General features: G+C 36.6%; 1 protein-coding gene across 1 annotated transcript in view; it reads right to left on the bottom strand.

Annotated features, from left to right (window-relative positions):
* The window catches only part of LOC100890582 (mucin-like protein), a 46,069-nt gene that overhangs the window by 12,695 nt on the left and 13,660 nt on the right, over positions 1-19,714 (bottom strand). Inside the window, exons 14-31 of the mRNA XM_030988891.1 lie at positions 17,127-17,311; positions 16,132-16,315; positions 15,466-15,591; positions 14,579-14,674; positions 13,577-13,708; positions 12,465-12,593; positions 11,194-11,297; positions 9,099-9,315; positions 8,314-8,436; positions 6,974-7,093; positions 5,555-5,680; positions 4,900-5,022; positions 4,443-4,568; positions 3,860-3,991; positions 3,067-3,126; positions 2,508-2,567; positions 2,057-2,116; positions 790-870 (exon numbers count right to left, since the gene is read on the bottom strand). Coding sequence (XP_030844751.1) covers positions 790-870; positions 2,057-2,116; positions 2,508-2,567; positions 3,067-3,126; positions 3,860-3,991; positions 4,443-4,568; positions 4,900-5,022; positions 5,555-5,680; positions 6,974-7,093; positions 8,314-8,436; positions 9,099-9,315; positions 11,194-11,297; positions 12,465-12,593; positions 13,577-13,708; positions 14,579-14,674; positions 15,466-15,591; positions 16,132-16,315; positions 17,127-17,311 — 2,184 coding nt within the window. The remainder of the gene's footprint in view (positions 1-789; positions 871-2,056; positions 2,117-2,507; positions 2,568-3,066; positions 3,127-3,859; positions 3,992-4,442; positions 4,569-4,899; positions 5,023-5,554; positions 5,681-6,973; positions 7,094-8,313; positions 8,437-9,098; positions 9,316-11,193; positions 11,298-12,464; positions 12,594-13,576; positions 13,709-14,578; positions 14,675-15,465; positions 15,592-16,131; positions 16,316-17,126; positions 17,312-19,714) is intronic.

Here is a 19,714-nt window from a genome sequence, read left to right on the forward strand (position 1 = left end):
TGTATGATTTTCAGAAGAAAAAAAAGTCGATCGGTCAAATTTTCAAATTTCGGGACCCCCCCAATAAAGTATGTCCTCTTACTCCCCCCTCCCCGCTTATTAGAGGGTGGCTGAGTCGTTGCGGAATTTTTGGGACCAAATTTCAAAATGTTAAACCCCCCCCCCCCCCCCCCCCCCCCGCTTATTCAGCGGCTGGCTGAGTCGTTGCGAAATTTTTGGGACCAAATTTCAAAATGTTAAACCCCCCCCCCCCTTGAAAAAATCCTGCGTACGCCACTGATTATATAGCAATATAAAGTAAGACTTAGATATTTAGAATGCTTTATTAAATGGTCTAAATAATTTATATTAATGTATATATGTCCAATTTTCCTTCAAAAGGGATATTTGTTTCGCTCACATGCAGATTAAGGGCTGAGACAAAGTTTACACAAAATATATATGATACCAAACATCAACGTTTTACATTAAAAGGCTCTCATAAATGTTTCATCGGCAAGTAAAGAGTTAAAACTCCTTTGATATTACTGCAAGGCACAACAGATCTTGAAAGACAAACAATCTAAACGAAACCAAACAAGCACGTATTTCTTTTTTTTCTCATGCAAAAATAGAAAACTGTGTGCAGACAGCTTGTCTTGCCCCTTCTACGATCTCTGTAAATCAATTCAAATTCATTACATCCTTAACAATCCCCCGAATGCCATCATTACTTGAATCATTTGTTGTACTAATTAGTCAAGACACCCGTAATTATGAAATTGTTTAGTACTAAACCTATTCCTTTACCAGGTTGTGAGGTGGCACTGGATGTTGCTTGTGGCTGCATGGTTGTTGCTTGTGGCTGCATGGTTGTGGCACTTGATGACACTGGAAAAGAAACACAAAAGGGTATACTGACTCTACATAATACAATAGTACATTGTTACATAATCAACATCTGAATTTCGCAATATTGTAATCCACGATGACTTCATTTCTATTACACAGGTCATCTATGATATTCTGCCTCACGAAACAGGCAATTATGATTGCAATTATGATGTCTTTCTGTGACAAATAAGCTGTAAACTCCCGTCCGAGAATTAGAGTCTCTTTTTTTAAATGATTTTTTCGCAAGTTTCAGCGCATTCTTGTCCGACATCGAATTCTTAGATCGCGATAATTTCGTATTTTTTTCACGAAACATTTCCTAATTACACCAATTTTTAGTAAGAAACTTTGAAGACCATTAGGCAAAGATTGAACTACATAAATGTGTGTAGAATATGAAAGACTTTTGACCAAAAAACACATTTCTTAATATGATTTATCTTCGCGAACTTTGGTAACTCCACCATGCTTCATGTACTAAGTCTTAAATTACAAAATTATGTGTGCAAAAGTAGTAAAGATATTTTACCATTCTAATGAAAACCACACTTAATATCATTATTGTGAAAAAGTGAGTATCTGTTTAGTGCTTTTCATGTTAATTTATCATTTGTTTACAAGTAATAAATTATACCGTTGAGGATAACCAAAAGCAAAGTTTGCAGTTTGCACGACAACAAAATTATATATCACAATATAATAAATCTTAGATATTAAGAACGCTTCATTTATTTCCTAAACGATCTAATTCAATGTATTATTTGTCCAATTTTCCTTCAGCAGGGATATTTGTTTCGTTTACATGCAGATTGAGGCCTGAGACAAAGTTTACAAAACATACATACAATACAAAACATCAATAATATACATTACTAGGCTCTCATAAATGTAACATCAAGAGTTAAAACTCCTATGATATTCATGCAAGCACATCATATCTTGAGAGACAAAGAATCTAAAATAATTCAAAAAAGCATGGTTTCTTAAATTTATGAATGCAAAAATGGTAAACTGTGTGGAGACAGCTTGTTTGGCCTCTTCTAGAATCTCTATAAATCAATTCAAATTCATTACATCCTTACCAATCCCCCGAATGCCATCATTACTTGAATCATTTGTTGTACTAATTAGTCAAGACACCCGTAATTGTGAAATATGTTTAATACTAAACCTATTCCTTTACCAGGTTCTGAGGTTGCACTGGGTGTTGCTTGTGGCTGCATGGTTGTGGCACTTAATGATACTGGAAAATAAACACAAAGGGTATAGTTATTTTACATTATATACACCTATAATTATTCACATGATTTCAAATTCAAATTCTTACATCCTAACTGATGGCAAGAATGCCATCATTACTTGATGTATTATTTGTACTGATCAGTTATACACCACTATATATTCACATGATTTCAAATTCAAATTCATTAAAACCTTAGTGATGGCAAGAATGCCATGATTACTGTGTGGAGACAGCTTGTTTGGCCTCTTCTACGATCTCTGTAAATCAATTCAAATTCATTTCATCCTTACTGATGCCAAGAATACCATCATTACTTGAATCATTTGTTGTACTAATTAGTCAAGACACCCGTAATTATGAAATTTGTTTAGTACTAAACCTATTCCTTTACCAAGTTGTGAGGTGGCACCAGGTGTTGTTTCAGGTTGCATGGATGTGACACTTGATGGAACTGGAACAGAGACAAAGAAGGTATAGTTATTTTACATTATACACAACTATATATTCATATGATTTCAAATTCATTACATCCTTACTGATGGCAAGAATGCCATCAATACTTAATTTATTATTTGTACTGATCAGTTATACACCACTATATATTCACATGATTTCAAATTCGAATTCATTACATCTTTACTGATGGCAAGAATGCCATCATTTATACTTGATTTATTATATGTACCGATCAGTCATTTACCAAATTGTGAGGTGGCACCAGGTGTTGTTTCAAACTGCATGGATGTGGCACTTGGTGAAGCTGGAAAACAGACAAAGAAGGTATAGTTATTCTACAGTATATACCACCATATATTCACATGGTTTCAAATTCAAATTCATTAAAACCTTTACTGATGGCAAGAATGCCATCATTACTTGATTCATTTTTTGTACTAATCATTTAAGACACTGGTTATTGTGAAATGTGTTTACTAAACTTATTCTTTTACCAAGCTGTGAGGTGGCACTAGGTGTTGTTTCTGGCTGCATGGTTGTGGCACCTGATGTCACTGGAAAAGAGACCCCAAAAATATAATTATTCTACATAATACAAAACTATTTATTCACATCATTTACATCTGAATTATACAGTATCGTTTTCCACGATAAATACATTTTATTACACAATTGTAAGTTAGCTTTTGAAGCAACCTTGTCTATAAAGGACAAACTCCTTCCCTAAAAAGGACAAAGCTCTTTGCAGTTGATTGTAAATCTTGAATACATCACAATCCACCGACCAAATGGCCAATTTGAGGTTTGCATAGACTTAATGATCTCATATTTCAAACATTCATAATTTTCTCAATATCTCTCCAATACTTTTCACACAAATGGGTAAAGTCCCATTGTCAAATCGCCCTCTTACTCTTGCTGTGCCAAGTGTTTTACTAAAACTTGAACAATCCTTCTAATTCTTAATCAAACACCTGTAAGTGGTGTGACCAAAGTTCACAAATCTTGAGAGACAACAAATTTAACAAAATCTTTCAAAGTATTATCTTTCTTTATTTTCTGAATGCAGAAATGATAATCTGTGTGGAAACAGCTTTGTTGAACCCCTCTACAATCTTTGTAAATCAATTCAAATTCTTTACATCCCTACCGACATTGCTAATTTAGGAAGTTATACGATTACTTTTAATTAAATTGCTCTTTTTCATGAACGACAACATGAACAGAATTGGATCTAAATTCCCAGTATCTCCAAAAGGTGACTCTGATTTGAAATTGCATCCTTACCATTGCACGTAATACCATCAGTGCTTAATTCATATCCAGGGGTACATGAACAGTTGTAAGAGCCAATTGAGTTCGTACACACTCCATTTTCAGAATCACAGACAGATGGACTTGCAGAGCATTCGTTAATATCTAGGAAAAGCAAACATGTTTTTTCTTCACCAACAACAGTTTAGAGTTTTATAAAGATCTAGATAAATCGGCTTTTCCGTTTAAATTGGCAACATTTACTTTTATCTCCACTCTTTCATAGTTTAAACAAAAAAGTTAAATGAAATTTCGTGAAATTTGTTAACGAAAAATCAACAAGAAATTACAGATTTGTTCACGAAAATAGTGCTAATAAGTTTCACTCTGCATTACTAATTTAGAGAGAGTGTAATGATTAGTTTTAATCAAATCGCTCTTTATTATAAATGCAAAACGTAACAGAAGCGGATCAAATGTTCCGGCTTCTCCTAAAGGTGACATTAAGGTGATATTACATCCTTACCTTTTAACGCAAAACCGTCAGTGTTCATTTCATATTCAGATTTTAAATATGCGATGAAAAGGTGACACTAATTTTATATTAAATCCTTACCACTGCAAGTAATGTTGTCATTGCTTATTTCATATCCAGAGTTACATGAACAGTTGAAAGAGCCGATCAGGTTCATACACATTCCATTTTCACAGGCCGATGAATTCCTGGAGCATTCGTCAATATCTAAGAGAAGTAAACATTCTTGTTTTGAATTTGGCAACCTGACATTTGCGTGTTGTGATTTCAAGATCACAAAGACTTTTACAAAATCACCCCAAGATGATTTCAATAGCCTTGATCATCACCTCTTGCAACGTGCGACCTTTACAATGTGCGACCTTTACAATGAGTTATATACTTAAGAGTGTATTTCAACTTGGGAAATCTCTTAACAAAAGCAATAATGGTGAATATATTATGACCATACTGATACTTTTAAAACACAGAAAATTTCATTTTTAGTAATGGAGCATATTAACACTTTTACAGTAAATTTCTGCTTGATCAAACCTACCCGTGCAATTAAATCCGCTACCATCCATCTCGTATCCATCCCAGCACGCGCATGAGTATCCACCTTCCTCGTTGTAACATATTTGCTGGCAGTCATTCGTCCCCTGCAGACATTCGTTTATATCTGTTCATCAAAACACAAAGTATATTACAAAGACATTTGCAAAAATTGCCATAGATTTAAAAAGAAGATTGATTTTTGATAAAGATTCAAATTAATTTGTGAGTTTCTTTTTATTTAGTTGGAAGAATATCATTGAAGAAATATCCATTGACAAGAATTGATCTTCTGATGCCTTCATCATTTTGATTCTGAAACATTAAAGTATACATCAATTTCCCATACTTTTCTCATGTGCTGTGCTTATCTTTTACTCAGTCATCATAATAAGGCTAATGTACACTATATATATATATATATATTTATAAATAATATGTTTGTTTCAGTATTTTCTTTCCTTCAGAACATGTTAACGTTGAGTCAAATTAAATTGAAATATGTTGTTAATAACATTTCATCTCGGCCAATTGCCAAATTGCCAACTAATTACCCAACTAAAATAAACTAAATTAAATAGTTACATGCTAAAAAATAAATTATATACCATCATGACAATTATAACATATAGGTACATAATAAGCCATTAAATCCTTACCACTGCAAGTAATGTTGTCATTGCTTAATTCATATCCAGAGTTACATGAACAGTTGAAAGAGCCGACCAGGTTCATACACATTCCATTTTCACAGGCAGATGAATTCCTGGAGCATTCGTCAATATCTAAGAGAAGTAAACATTCTTGTTTTGAATTTGGCAATCTGACATTTGCGTATTGTGATTTCAAGATCACAAAGACTTTTAAAAAATCACCCCAAGATGATTTCACTAGCCTTGACCATCACCTATTGCAACGTGCGATCGTTACAATGAATTATTACAAAACCATGTAATACAAAGAGTTTGAGCAAATTCAGATAACTAATAAGAAAGCTATGAATTGTTAATGACATGAAAGCTTTGAAAAACACAAGATAAATTGGCAACTCACTCATGAGTCTGTGACGTCAATGCCTCACTATCCACCAATTTTGTTCTTTATATTGATTATATAAAATTCTAATTTCCCCCCTAAAAATATTATTTCCTCACACCAGCATCCAAGTTTATGATAGTAATATGTTTTTGTGTAGATGCACTAATAAAGAGTAATTTGTTTTAGTTAAAATTATGACAAATGTGAATGTTGATAAACTATTTATATAAAAATCAATGATTATGAATGACAAATATTCAGAAAAAAGTATGATTTTTTTGAAAGATGATACACATCATATTACCTGGGTAAAGGCGGGGGTAATCAAGTTTCGGGGGATAAAAAGGGAAATGAATGTGATAAAAATAACTAGAGCAGTTGATAAAAAGTGAGACAATGACGTCACAAACGGATAACCAAATTAGCAATTTGTGTAGTGATTTTCAAAAAAGTTCCATAGTTTTTCATACTTTGAATAAAGGTCATAACTTCTTTATTAGTTATCCGATTTTACTTATTATTTTGTTCTCTGTATCTCGTGTTTTTGTGCATCTATTTAAAGCAAATTATTTTTTAGTGGCCTTCGCCTATAAAGTATTCTTGTGAGTGTGGATTACACTATTGTTAACGTTGATTTCCACTACAAAGTGAGTGAAAATCGACAAATAAGACTCTGCAAAGAGTGGATTTCTACTCGTGTATATTCAGAAAGTTCAACAATTATATGGCAAACATACAAAGAGTACGAAGAAAATAAAGGATATAAATATTAAACCTCGCACCCGAAACCAAAGTTGGACTTGGATTCCGTTCGAGCTCTTTTTTTAATCTAGCGTGGACGAGTGCGTCAGGTAATTTACTCACAACTTGCTTTTATATACTTAACAGTGTATTTAAACTTGGGAAATCTCTTAACAACAGTGATAATGGTGAATATATTATGCCCATAGTACTGTTACTTTTAAAACTCAAAAGATTTCATTTTTAGCAATGGAGCATGTAAACACATTCACAGTAAATTTTTGCTTCATTGAACCTACCCGTGCAATTAAATCCGCTACCATCCATCTCGTATCCATCCCAGCACGCACATGAGTATCCACCCTCCTCGTTGTAACATATTTGCTGGCAGTCATTCTCCCCCAGACATTCTATTATATCTGTTCATCAAAAACACAAAGTATATTACAAAGGCATTTGCAAAAATTGTCATAGATTTAAAGAGAAAATTGAGTTTTGATAAAGATTCAAATTAATTTGTGAGTTTTTTATTATTTATTTGGAAGAATATCATTGAATGAATATCCACTGACAAAGATTGATATTGAGATGCCTTTATTACCACTATATGACACTAAAAAGCTAAGAATGTTTGGACCAAACTTTCGTTCTGGGCCACATTTCATAAACAAATAAGTGCTAAATTTCTATGACAATTTTTCTCTCAGCCAATAAAATGGCACGATTTCAATAGATTTTAACAATTATTTGTAACTTGCTCTTGATAATTAGTTTCATGAAACGGGGCTCTGCTTGCACACGTGCATGATGTGTGTAAGACCTTTAGCTAGATTTTAGTCGATTACTCATCATTTTGATTCTGAAACATTAAAGTATACATCGATTTCCCATGCTTTTCTCATGTTATAGCAGAGCTGTGCTTATCTATTACTCAGTCCTCATAATAAGGCTAATGTACACTATATATATATATATTTATAAAAAATATGTTTGTTTCAGTATTTTCTTTCCTTCAGAACATGTTGACGTTGAGTCGAATTGAATTGAAATATGTTGTTAGTAACATTTCATCTCGGCCAATTGCGAAATTGCAAACTAATTACCCAACTAAAATAAACTAAATTAAATAGTTAAATACTTAAATATAACTTGTATACCATCACGAACATCATAACATATAGGTACACAAACACTATTAGAAGAACATACTATCAAAATGTAGGTATTCAACTAGACATTTGGGGAGTTGGGTAAAATCATAATTGTACTTTGGATTTAAAGAAACACTGAAATAATAAAATGCAGCTTTACAAACAGGAACTAATCGGGAAAAATATAATCTGTAATCAATTAATTGGTTGATATAATACTACATATATATTTTCATTATTCTATTATTAAGAATTATCATACAAAAGTGTCAGCAAAAAAACTTTAGTTCTTTAAGCGAAGCCAATAAGTAATAATGCAAATTCAAATAGCATGGGAAACAAGGGATGTATAATTGAGTAATCATGACAAGCAAGACATCTGTTTAGATGCAAGATAAGAGATAAACGATTTCATTTTTAAGGGTTTCAATTGAAGGAGATTAATTCTCATTATACCTCCAGTAACAATTATAAAAAAAATGTTCTACCTTCGCAAGAATCTGTTCCCGTTCCTAGGAAGCCTTCGTTACACGTGCAGTAGAAACTCCCGTAGGTGTTCGTACAATTCCCATTACGGCAAGCATCAGTGAACACTAAGCACTCGTTGACGTCTACAACATACGTGTGAGATGAAAAAAGTATCAAGAATATAGATTATAATAATATGGTTTTCTCTACCGTTTGTAAGTACATTTCTAAGTACCGGTAGTATTGGCAATTACAGTGTTCAAATGTATAAACAGGATAAGAACTACTTTTAAAAAATCAACCTATTACAATAAATGCAATTTCAAAAGCCTGTTTGTCAACTATTTAAACATGATAATGTTGTATTACAAATCCGAACATGATTTCTGAGGGACATACAATTGGGTTCTGAAATCGCTTTCACTCGGCAAAGATGTGATGGTCTTACATCTTGGAGTTGCGGGGGATAACATTGACCAATCAAAACGAGTTTCATATGGTTGGAAAGATAAAATTCCTTAGAAAAATGACCTTAAACCAAAAATTAGGAGAGGGCGGTATGCCATATTGTGACATGTTAATAAAGCTCTGTTGCCAGACCCGTTGATTTTTTACACAGAAAACGAGCCGAAAATGGTAATACATACATACTCTCACAAAGTTTTGCTATGATCGATACTTTGCTTCGTTCTTAAGTTTAATACCGATACCGCATTCACAAAAATAATTATGGACGGACGGACAACCCAAACATAATGCCTCTGGTGCTCACTATGTGTGGCGGAGGCATAATAACATATCTCACCTTGTTCAACGATCCGGTTATTCAAACCAAATACTCGGTTAGGCGGAAGGGAGTCAGTAAACACAGAATCTAAGAAGGTAGCGTTCAGTTCAGAGTTGAACGAGTCGATCCGGAACTCTACAAAAGCGTTGCCACCGACCACGGTATAATTAGTCACAATAACATCTGCAAGGTTCCCATCTCCTATAACAGATGTACTGTTAAGCTGGTCAAACACCTGTAATGGGTCAAGTATTTCGAGTCAAGACATATTCTAAGGGTTTCTTCTTGAACAAGTTTTCTTTAAACCACCAAGTTCATAACTTTAATACTCATAGAAATTTCAAAAAAGGAAATAAACATCCAGTCATCCAAAAAAATAAACTAGATGGAACTTCGACTGCGCGCAGTCGAAAATGTTGCCTCCGCCATAGAGCAATTTTACAAACCGTACGGAAGCAACTTTTAAAATTCAAGTTTGATTGTAATCCATCTGTCGTCTTTAATAATGCATTCACAAGCTATTTATAGGCATCCTTAATGCGCCCCATGACCTTTGACCTAATGACCCTAAAATCTAATCAGTTCATTGGCTCTGCAAGATACACATACATGTCTTGAGTTTGATAGTAATCTGTCTTTTGGTTCTCATGATAATGTGATCACAAGCTATTTGTGCATACATAATGAGCCCTGTGACCTTTGAACTTTGACCTCGTGACCCCAAAATCGAATCAGTTCATTGGCTCTGCAAGATACATACATGACCCAAGTTTGGCAGGAATCCATCAATCGATTCTAGAGATAACGCGATCACAAGCTATTTCGCATACATAATGACCCTGTGACCTTTGAACTTTGACCTCGTGACCCCAAAATCTAATCAGTTCATTGGCTCTGCAAGATACATACGTTACCCAAGTTTGGCAGGAATCCATTAATCAGTTCTAGAGATCACGAGCTATTTTGCATACATAATGAGCCCTGTGACCTTTGACTTTGTGACTCCAAAATCTAACCAGCTCATTGGCTATGCAAGATACATACATGACTCAAGTTTGGCAGAAATCCATCAGTCGGTTCTAGAGATAACGCGATCACAAGCTATTTTGCATACATAATGAGCCCTTTGAACTTTGACCTCGTGACCCCAAAATCTAATCAGTTTATTGGCTCTGCGAGATACACACATGACTCAAGTTTGGCAGGAATCCATCAATCGGTTCTAGAGATAACGCGATAACGAGCTATTTTGCATACATAATGAGCCCTGTGACCTTTGACCTTGGATCTCGTGACCCCAAAATCTAATCAGTTCATTGGCTCTGCAAGATACATGCATGACTAAAGTTTGGCGGTAATCCATCAATCGGTTCTTGAGATAACGCGATCATGAGAACGGGACGTACGGACGGACGGACAACCAGAAAACATAATGCCTCCGGCTACTTTGTAGCGGAGGCATAAAAATCGTTTTGCCATTTTTTAAGTGTTTGTATGGAATTCTTTGTCCTCCTCGTTAAAAGAAATCTCATTTCTAAATTATTTAAAAAGAAAGCTTAAATTATACCTGTTATTTTCTTTTCAATAGGTTAACATTATATTATAGGTTGGTTTAAATTCATTTTTTTAATTAAATACAATATCAATTTAATAAAGATTACTAGGCCATATTTTTTCATAAAAATTGTTATCAATAATAATTAACTTACAATAATTTGTATAATTATAAGCTACTGAAGTCATGGTATTTGATTGCATGAAAGCAAATTTGTCATAGAAATTTCACATTTGGCATTTATCATTGTTTAAAAAAAGAAACGAAGGAAGGTGTGTAGAAAATATCCTTTAATATGACAGGATAAAGATTGGCGTTGGTCTAGTGGTATATTCACTTGGTCAGCTCTCACTTTTTTCACCTAAAATCTGGTTCAAAACTGAGTCACGTCTTCCAGCTGGTGACGTTAAAAGTTGGTCTCCAGACGTAAAAAAATCATATCTGATTGATTTGCGTCTGCAAAAATCCAAATACAAACACACTAACATTGCTTGGCGCCTGCAACAAGTTTAGCAATCGGGTAGATGCCAAGAACTACTATGTGATAATGTGTCTTACCTGTTCAGCTAGTCGGTTCCGGTTTTGTTCAGTGTCTGTATAATGCTGGATTGCTATGTCATTGATGAAGTCAAACCTCAGTTCCAGAGTGTACGAGTTAGCAGCTATCAGTAAAAAGTTATATGAAATACATTTTAAAGCAGTCAGCTCACCTCATTAGTTGATATCAAAGCGAAAGCATTATTGGAAATACACGAGAAATATCAAATGAAAGCTGAATGAATTTTAGATGGATTAGCAAAACGTTGTGTTGCGAAAAGCTGCAACTTGTTGACCTAAGAACGAGGTAGTCAAATGATTGAGCGCATGCACTTCATGCACGCAGGTTTTACCCCTGAGGGACCTGAAGCTCGGAGTCCAAAAGACGGAAAGGTTTTTTTTTTTACAGGAATCTCGCGATCTACGTTTTTCTATTCTCCACCTCATGCACACACACTAATGCTACTCTACGGCTATATTCTAAAGTTCCTTCCTTCCTTTTTGTAACGTGTCAAACGTTCTTTAGGCATGGTACTATAATATTAAGAAGCATAGCCGGGAGATATTTTGGAAAGGACGGCAATTTAAAGGTGCTTTAACATTTTTTCTATCAGGAATGTGTTTCCTTGATACCCGCCTCCCGATTAAAGGGATCGTTTAACAATGTTAAATCTGAGATACACGGTCCTACATGTTACCAGTGTCTGTGATATGGTGTAATATTGAAGCCCTAAAAAAATCGCGCTTCAAAATGATCAAGAAGTGCCTCAAAAAAGTAAAAATCTTTGAGTGACCGTTTTCCCCAATAGACTGTAGTGTTATGAAAACCGTTCAGCGAACGTTTTTCAATATTTGTAATTCCAATCATAAATATCTTGATAATCAGACAGGCGATCGGCTTGTAAAAGTCATGGAGTTCCTGACTGACCTTAAGGTTTATAATTATCATTGCAGCATGAGCTCAAGGATTATTTCTAAAGGGTCTAAGACAAAGTTACCGGATCCCTTAAATGGTGAGATTTAAGTTTCTATGCAGACAAGCACACACTAGGTTAGACAGGGAGTTGACTTACTAACAAAATCTATGATAAATAAGCACTGACATTGTGTACTCCTTGATTTTTTGTTTAACTCCTGGAATCTGACCTATGTTTCTAGCCTTTTTTTGTTTGCATGAAATCAATTACATGGTTAATGTATAAAAGTTTTTTTTAAATAAGTGTAAACTGAGCCAGAATCTAAATATTTGTACCTAAATAAATGTGAAAATATTGTACTATATCAAAGCTTACATTCGCATGATCCGTCGACAAGGGCATAACTTGTGTTACAGATACAGGTGTGGTTCCCCACGGTGTTCATGCACACACGATTCAAACTTCCGTTACACATGTGGTTGCCAGTAGCACACTCATCGATATCTAATGGGGACAAATCAAATGTTACATTTATTCAAACACATTTATTTAGCAATAAGATCAGTTGCCGCACTGTTTCGAATCTTGGTCTTGCAGTTAAAAGACATAATCGTATCAATACCAGATAAAAAAGCAAATGTGAATCAGATACAAAATGATAACATACAAAAAATAATAATCAAGGGATGAAACATTAATGAATTAAACATGCCTAAAATAGCCAAAGCTATGTAGATAATGCTGGTATGTGATTATCAGATAGGTAACAGCAAATAGCCTAACTACTACAAAGCAACATGTAGGCTAACCCCTATAATCATTCACTTTATTAAGTCGTCTCATTATATCAACAGGTGTTGTTATTGTAGTTAGAAAACAAGCGTTCATCCCCCTTTTTTAATATTTTTATTATAACAGCAAGTCACTCCCGACCTTTTATATCTAATCTTTAGCTTAACTGAAGGCTGCAAGCTCATCAAGATTCATGTTGATATATGCTGTAACCCTGCAATATCATGTTCATCTTGTTCATATATAAATCAAGCATATTTTTAAATTGCTTTCCTTTTCTACACAATGTCATGTATTGCATTGTATAAATTTTATTGAATGTAAATGAATCAAATGTAAATGTAATATTAATGCACATGAATTTGTAAGTTTTAAAAGATGATATAAAAATCAACAACTTAATCATCAATTATCTATAATCAATATATAAAAATGCATGTTTTTTTTAAATACAGAATGGGAATCCAATAACACATGTTTTTAATTCTACTACTACTACTACATGTACTACTACTTCTACTACTACTACTACTACTAATTATAATCAATGTCGCCAAACTCTTATGACTGTAGCGTATTTTAAGAGAAGGTTGTGACGAGCACACGCATACGCCACTCAAGGATCATATGCGTGGGCATGTCACAACTATCTCTCTCAATACGATATGTTTATGACATGTAATGGTTGTATTTACCTTCGCATGACTTTGTTTCGTTGACTGTATTATATCCATCCATGCAGTTACAAAAGTAGTCCCCGTCTGTATTTATACATGTTGAAACTTCAGGGCAGTCATTCTGAACTCCTTCCGAACATTCATCAAAATCTGCATAAACATAAAAAACATTTAAAGGTTTATAGGTTGCACCATGTGAGAGAGGGGGTGGATTGGGGAGTCCTGAAAAGGATTGTCTGTAATCTTTCTTTATTGACTGTATCACCATGCATGCAAATACTTATAAGCAGCATCTAATACAAATATATGTTTCTTTTTACAATATCTAACTCCAGGCATGTTGTAATAATAACAATGATAGTAAAGTCTTGTATAGTGCTCATGTCTGGCACATGCATTGCCACTCCTGGCGCTCAATTTGTATTACCTCGGGTTTAGCATGGCTACCATCACAGCGCTTGAACATTATAAAGAATTATAAGATGATGAAGCGGATCCTTATCAATTGATTGGTTGAGAGCATACTCATGTTTTTGCCTGACATATAATTTTACTAATGACCGGTCATTAGTAAAATCATGTTATAAAATATCATCTTATAAAACAAATAATACACATCACTTTGTTCAGACATTAATAAAATTACCCACATTCGTTGTATTTGGATGTTATAGTGCAGTTATATTTTAAAAATATATATGTTTTTAGATACATGTTCTACTTCAGATACTTTTCATCAGTTTTGCATGAATAAGGGTTGGCTAAATGTATTCTGCTTTCAAGTAGTAAGATGTGCTTTCAATCCTCAGAAATCATAATCGGAATAGGTAAGTCACTGTCATGTTCGCACATTTCCATAGGCAATGCACACAGCTATTGAAATTGTGTTAGGTTGAGTTTCCGAACTTAGTTGCTATCGTGTTTGTAATTTATGGTTTTATAACATCTGGATGATGAAGCGTATATAGATATAATCTTACATAACTTATATGTATACACATGTATTTCAAGAAATCTCACCTGAACAGGTTCCATTATCAAACTCGTAACCAGGGTCACATGTACAATTTGGAGAACCAGTATTGTTCATTGCAGTAGGTGTACAACCTGCGTTGTCTGTTTAAAAAATTAAGAAAAAAGGAATACAATATATGTTATAAAAACACTTACAAATTAGTTTCATCAGGATTCTGAAGAGGCATACATATGTTTATGCTTCATAAAGATAGGAAGACTTATGACAACTTTTATCATTCTTATTTTCATTCTGATTTTCGCGGATAGATCATTAACAATTTCCTGTGAATTCAAAATAGTGTATACACCATGCACATGAACTTCAGTTAATGTTTGACATGCCTATGATAATGTTTCTTGAGAATCCAACGATGGCTCTAATTCAACTAGTCCACCTTTCTTGAGTTACGAATAACATATGATAAACATCAAATATACAAGGGATATGAATAATTCAGTTCTTATATAAGATTAGAAGAAGTGATATTACGCACTTAGTAACTGTTGAACCCCTCTCGCAAGTTTTTGAAGAACGCTGGATTTTAATAAATTTGTCATTTTTTAACAAACGCTTTAAAATAAAAATTTATATATTTTGTATCTCCTTTGGTTGTTCTAGTTTTTCTTCTTTTCTTGTCTATTTTTCATCAACCGCCAAAGGACTATATTTACTAGTATAATTATGGTTTGCTCGGACCAAGGCCCTATTTCATAAAACTTGTTCTCAAAGACATGTTACAGTAGCTGTAATATAAGCTACTGAAATTAGTGCGTTTGATCGACTGAGAGCAAATACACCATAGAAATTTTGCATTTGTTATTGATAATAAATGTTAATGAAACAGGGCCCTGCAGGAGCCCTAGGTTCCATGGTCTTCCTGCCTTCATACCTATACACGAATGTTTATCCAGAGAAAGAGTAAATCCATCGTCGCAAGAACAGTAGTACCCATTGAGGATGTTGTGGCAGGTCTGATCACAGTCGTTGGTCGTGTTGCTTTGGCATTCGTTGACATCTTAAATTCCGAAAGAGAAATCGTGATAATGATGATAATAAACTGTTTTTGAGTAGCGCCTATCATATTGATATTGAAATACCATTCCTATGTGCTTCCGAAGTTTGGAGGGTGGCTTTAGCTCTGGCAGCCGTAATTGCAATGAGTACTCCTGAGAGGTACCCATTTAACAATTGGGTTAAGAGTTGCAAATATGGACTAATGAAATACACATATATGTTTTGCTAATATTTAGTTTTTACCAATACAAATATGTCATTTTACACATCTTATAAAGTGAAATGAAAGCTTACAGAGGTCCAGTCACTAGCTATCATATTCTTCTGCTTCGTCTTTCACTACCATTTCCTCCTCCCCCTCCTCTTCCTCCTCTTCTTCTTTCTCTTCATCTTCCTCTATCTCTCTCTTCTCTGATTTTTGCTTCAGGCATATGTTTTAATTATTATTATCTTTTTTTTTGGGGGGGGGAGGAATTTTTTAAATAAAATGGTTCACCGTTTCAAAATTAGAACAAAGCTATAGTGATTTGGTACCACATACCATAGCATGTTTCCCCGTCCCCCTGCAGGCCTGGCGGGCAGTCACCACACTGAAATTCAGGCGTTACCCCAGCGAGTTCGTCCATACATAGTACCGCCTCGTAGCAGGGAGACCCTGCACAGGCGTCGAATTCTACTTCACAATGGTCACCTGACCACCCGATGGTACAATTGCACGTGACAACCTGAATGTTTAACAAATGTAAATAAGTGTATACATTCCTACATTATTTAGTCCTCAAATTTGTATGTTACATGTGTAACAAATGACTTGTTACTTCTGTTTTTAAGTAGATTAATGAAACATTAAACATTATCTGAGCTGCAAAGAACCAATTTGATTGCCGTCTTTGGGACTTTCCGACCCCGTTCTCACTCACTTCGTTGGAGCGCTCTGGAGCGCTCTAAGTAAGACCCGTTCCTCAGGAGCGGTTCTTAGGTGAGTGAGAACGGTCAAAGTGGTCCAGGAAGTGGACTTCTGGACCGCTCCAGAAGACCACCTTCCGAGGTGGTCTTGAGGAGCGGGTCTTATTAAGAGCGGTTTGGAGCGCTCTAACGTGCAATGTGAACGGAAAGCGTACTTTGAACGGAAGTGAGCTAGTGACCTTCGGTGCGAAACATGTAGTACAGTACATACGGTTTGTATTCCGCGCGTGAAAAAATTGACCTGCTGACCTGAGCTGCCATAGCAACAAGACCACTTTGACTCGTGGAGCGGTTTGAGCCATTAAAAACTGCTCGGAGTGTGTATGCTCGCAAACCGTTCCTCAAGACCCTTCCTCTGGAGCGGTCTAACTAAGACCACTTTCAAAGTGAGTGAGAATGGGGTTTCCTTCCAAGAAGTTAAGGTTAAAAAATGTGTTGATACCTGAAATGGCTGTTGTTCACATTTACAATTGCATGTGACAACCTTAAAAAATTAACGTAATCTGGACGACAAGCTAATATGACATTAGCACTTCGGTGTTAAGTGTATGCAAATACCAATCAACTCACCGCGTATCCATTAGCGTTGAGATTCTGGCCTACGGCTTGGGTCTGGAAGTCACATACGCCCTCGTTCATGCATTCGCAGATCTTGACCTTAAAGGAGACCACTGTTTGCGCACCTCGGTCATCGCTGACCATGACCTCAATCCTTGATACATTGAGACTCGATGGTGTCCACTCAAAAGAGCCATCTGAAAGATAAGACAAGACAGTAATTGTTAATACAGCCAATACAGAGCCAATACTGTAAAATCCTCTCTGGCATATCTCAGGTCAGCTGTAGCAGTATGGTCCTGTAATTCGCTACTTCCCTAGCTGCCCTGTTAATTATTACTATCATTATTAAATATCTGGTGTTACCTCTACCTTGAAGGCGAACAGCATACTGGATCATTGTAACCCTTTGGTCTCTCATCCTGGTATAACTGATTAGGGATGTGTAGGTGGGCCAGCTAGTTCACTGGTATACAAAATGTGCAGTGGGTTCCTAACGTGCAAAGGTGGTGACTCTCCTCTACACAGTGCCCCCACTTAACATCATATCCAAAGAACGGAACAGAGCGTTTTACACTTAACATATAGCCTGCGTCTATGAACAGGGGAGGGGCATGCTATTAAACTCACAACACAGGCTTCATTCATCCGCCTGGGTTTGATTTGAAGCAACGATCTTTGGTTTGACAGGCAGATGCTTTACCGACTGAGCCAACTCGCCTCCTCTAATTGGTTCTCGCATCGAGTCCTCTGTTTGCGAAGTGGGAATTTAACATTGGGTTACGCACTGTCGGCAAGTTGACCATGAAATGGTACTGTGCAATAAACAGTATGCTAGGGCAATATCTTTTTAGTTCAGTATTTCTTCAAAGGGTCATTAACCCAACCTTTGTAATTAATAAGTTCATAAAACAAAATATAATGCTAGGAGTCCACTGGGCCGGCGCCAGTTGGTGCCAGTTCGTGCCAAAGATTATGTGATTGGCGCGTAGTGGCTCGCTGTGGCGCCGAATTAATGTCCGCTCGGCATGTGTCGCCAAGTGGAATAAACTGGGTGCCATATGGCCTGCGCCAAATGCCACCCGGCTTGCTCCAAAATGTTGCGCCAGTTCGCGCCAGTTTGCGCCATTACACGGCCATTTGATTCCAAAATTCACCCTGTTGGCGCCATTCGCGCCAATAGACGGCTACTTTGCGCCACTTGGTGATTAGTTTGTGCCAAAGGTCGCCAAATTGGTTTGAACTTGCCGCCGCTTGGCGCTACTTGCCGACTAAATAAATACCGGCCATTGGCTACCTGGTTCAGACCCTCCTCAGCTGCTGTATGAACAACATCTCTACTAAATATTTACAATTTTGATATGTCTGAGGCTTTTGATAATGTTGGAGTGATGATGCTGCTCCATCAGAAGATGATGAGAGATGCTGAGGTGGCCACTGCCTATCAACTTATGCTGGCCAATCCTGAAGAAGAAGAGCCTCCTAAGAAGAAAAGGAAGCACAACTGGTGGTTTAGACCCATGCTCCACCTACAGTTGAGGGCCGAACGTGGACAGTACCACACTTTGATAGAAGAGCTGAGTGAGAATGACAGGAGGAAGTTCAAGAACTACACCAGGGTGTCCCCAGAGATGTTTGATGACCTGTTGGTCAGGCTTACACCCCACTTGCAGAAAAAGGACACCCACATCAGGAAGGCCATTCCCCTGGTCTCAAGATGTCCGTCTTCCTGCGCCATCTCGCCAATGGGGCCACCTATGCCGAGCTGTCTTTCAACTTCCGAATGGGCAAGGAAACCATCCAGAAGTTTGTCCCTGATGAAGCCAGAGCGGTAGTGGATGAGTATGCTGCAGAAGTCATCTCCCTCCCCACAACCAATGAAGGCTGGCTTGAGGTTGCAGGTGATTTTGAAGCCAGATGGAATCTTCCTCACTGTCTGGGAGGCTATGATGGAAAGCACATCCGTCTCCAGAAGCCCAACAAATCAGGCAGCCTTTACTTCAACTACAAGCAGTTCTTCTCGGTTGTCCTGATGGCTCTGGTAGATTCAAAGTACCAGTTCCTGTGGATCGATGTGGGTGGGGTTGGCCATCAGTCTGATGCCCAGATCTACAACAACAGTGAACTGAAGGAGTGCATTGAAGCTGGCACTTTAGGCATCCCAGATCCAGCTCCTCTTCCCCATGATGATGAAGAGCACCCTATGCCGTACTTCGTGGGAGACTATGCCTTCGCCATGAGGACGTACATAATGAAGCCTTATGGCCGTCGTAACATGGACCAACAGCAGAAGATCTTCAACTACAGGCTGTCCAGGGCAAGGCGTGTGGTTGAAAATGCCTTTGGTATTCTGGCTCGGCGGTTCCAGTGCTTCGTTGGCCAGATGAGACAGGAACCAGACACAGTCCGCCTGCTCATTGAAGCTGCCGTCATGCTGCACAACGTCATCAGGAAGCACTATCAGGCATGCGACGTCCGCATGTTGGACCAGGAGGATGCCCAGCACAACCTCATCCCTAGAGCTTGGGGAACTGCCGCCATCACTGAGAAAATCCTGCGATGCCGCCCTGCTGTTATAGGCGGCAAGTGGCTCCGAATGG

Source organism: Strongylocentrotus purpuratus, unplaced genomic scaffold, assembly GCF_000002235.5.
Source record: "Strongylocentrotus purpuratus isolate Spur 01 unplaced genomic scaffold, Spur_5.0 spur5_scaffold_18, whole genome shotgun sequence".
NCBI lineage: Eukaryota > Metazoa > Echinodermata > Echinoidea > Camarodonta > Strongylocentrotidae > Strongylocentrotus > Strongylocentrotus purpuratus.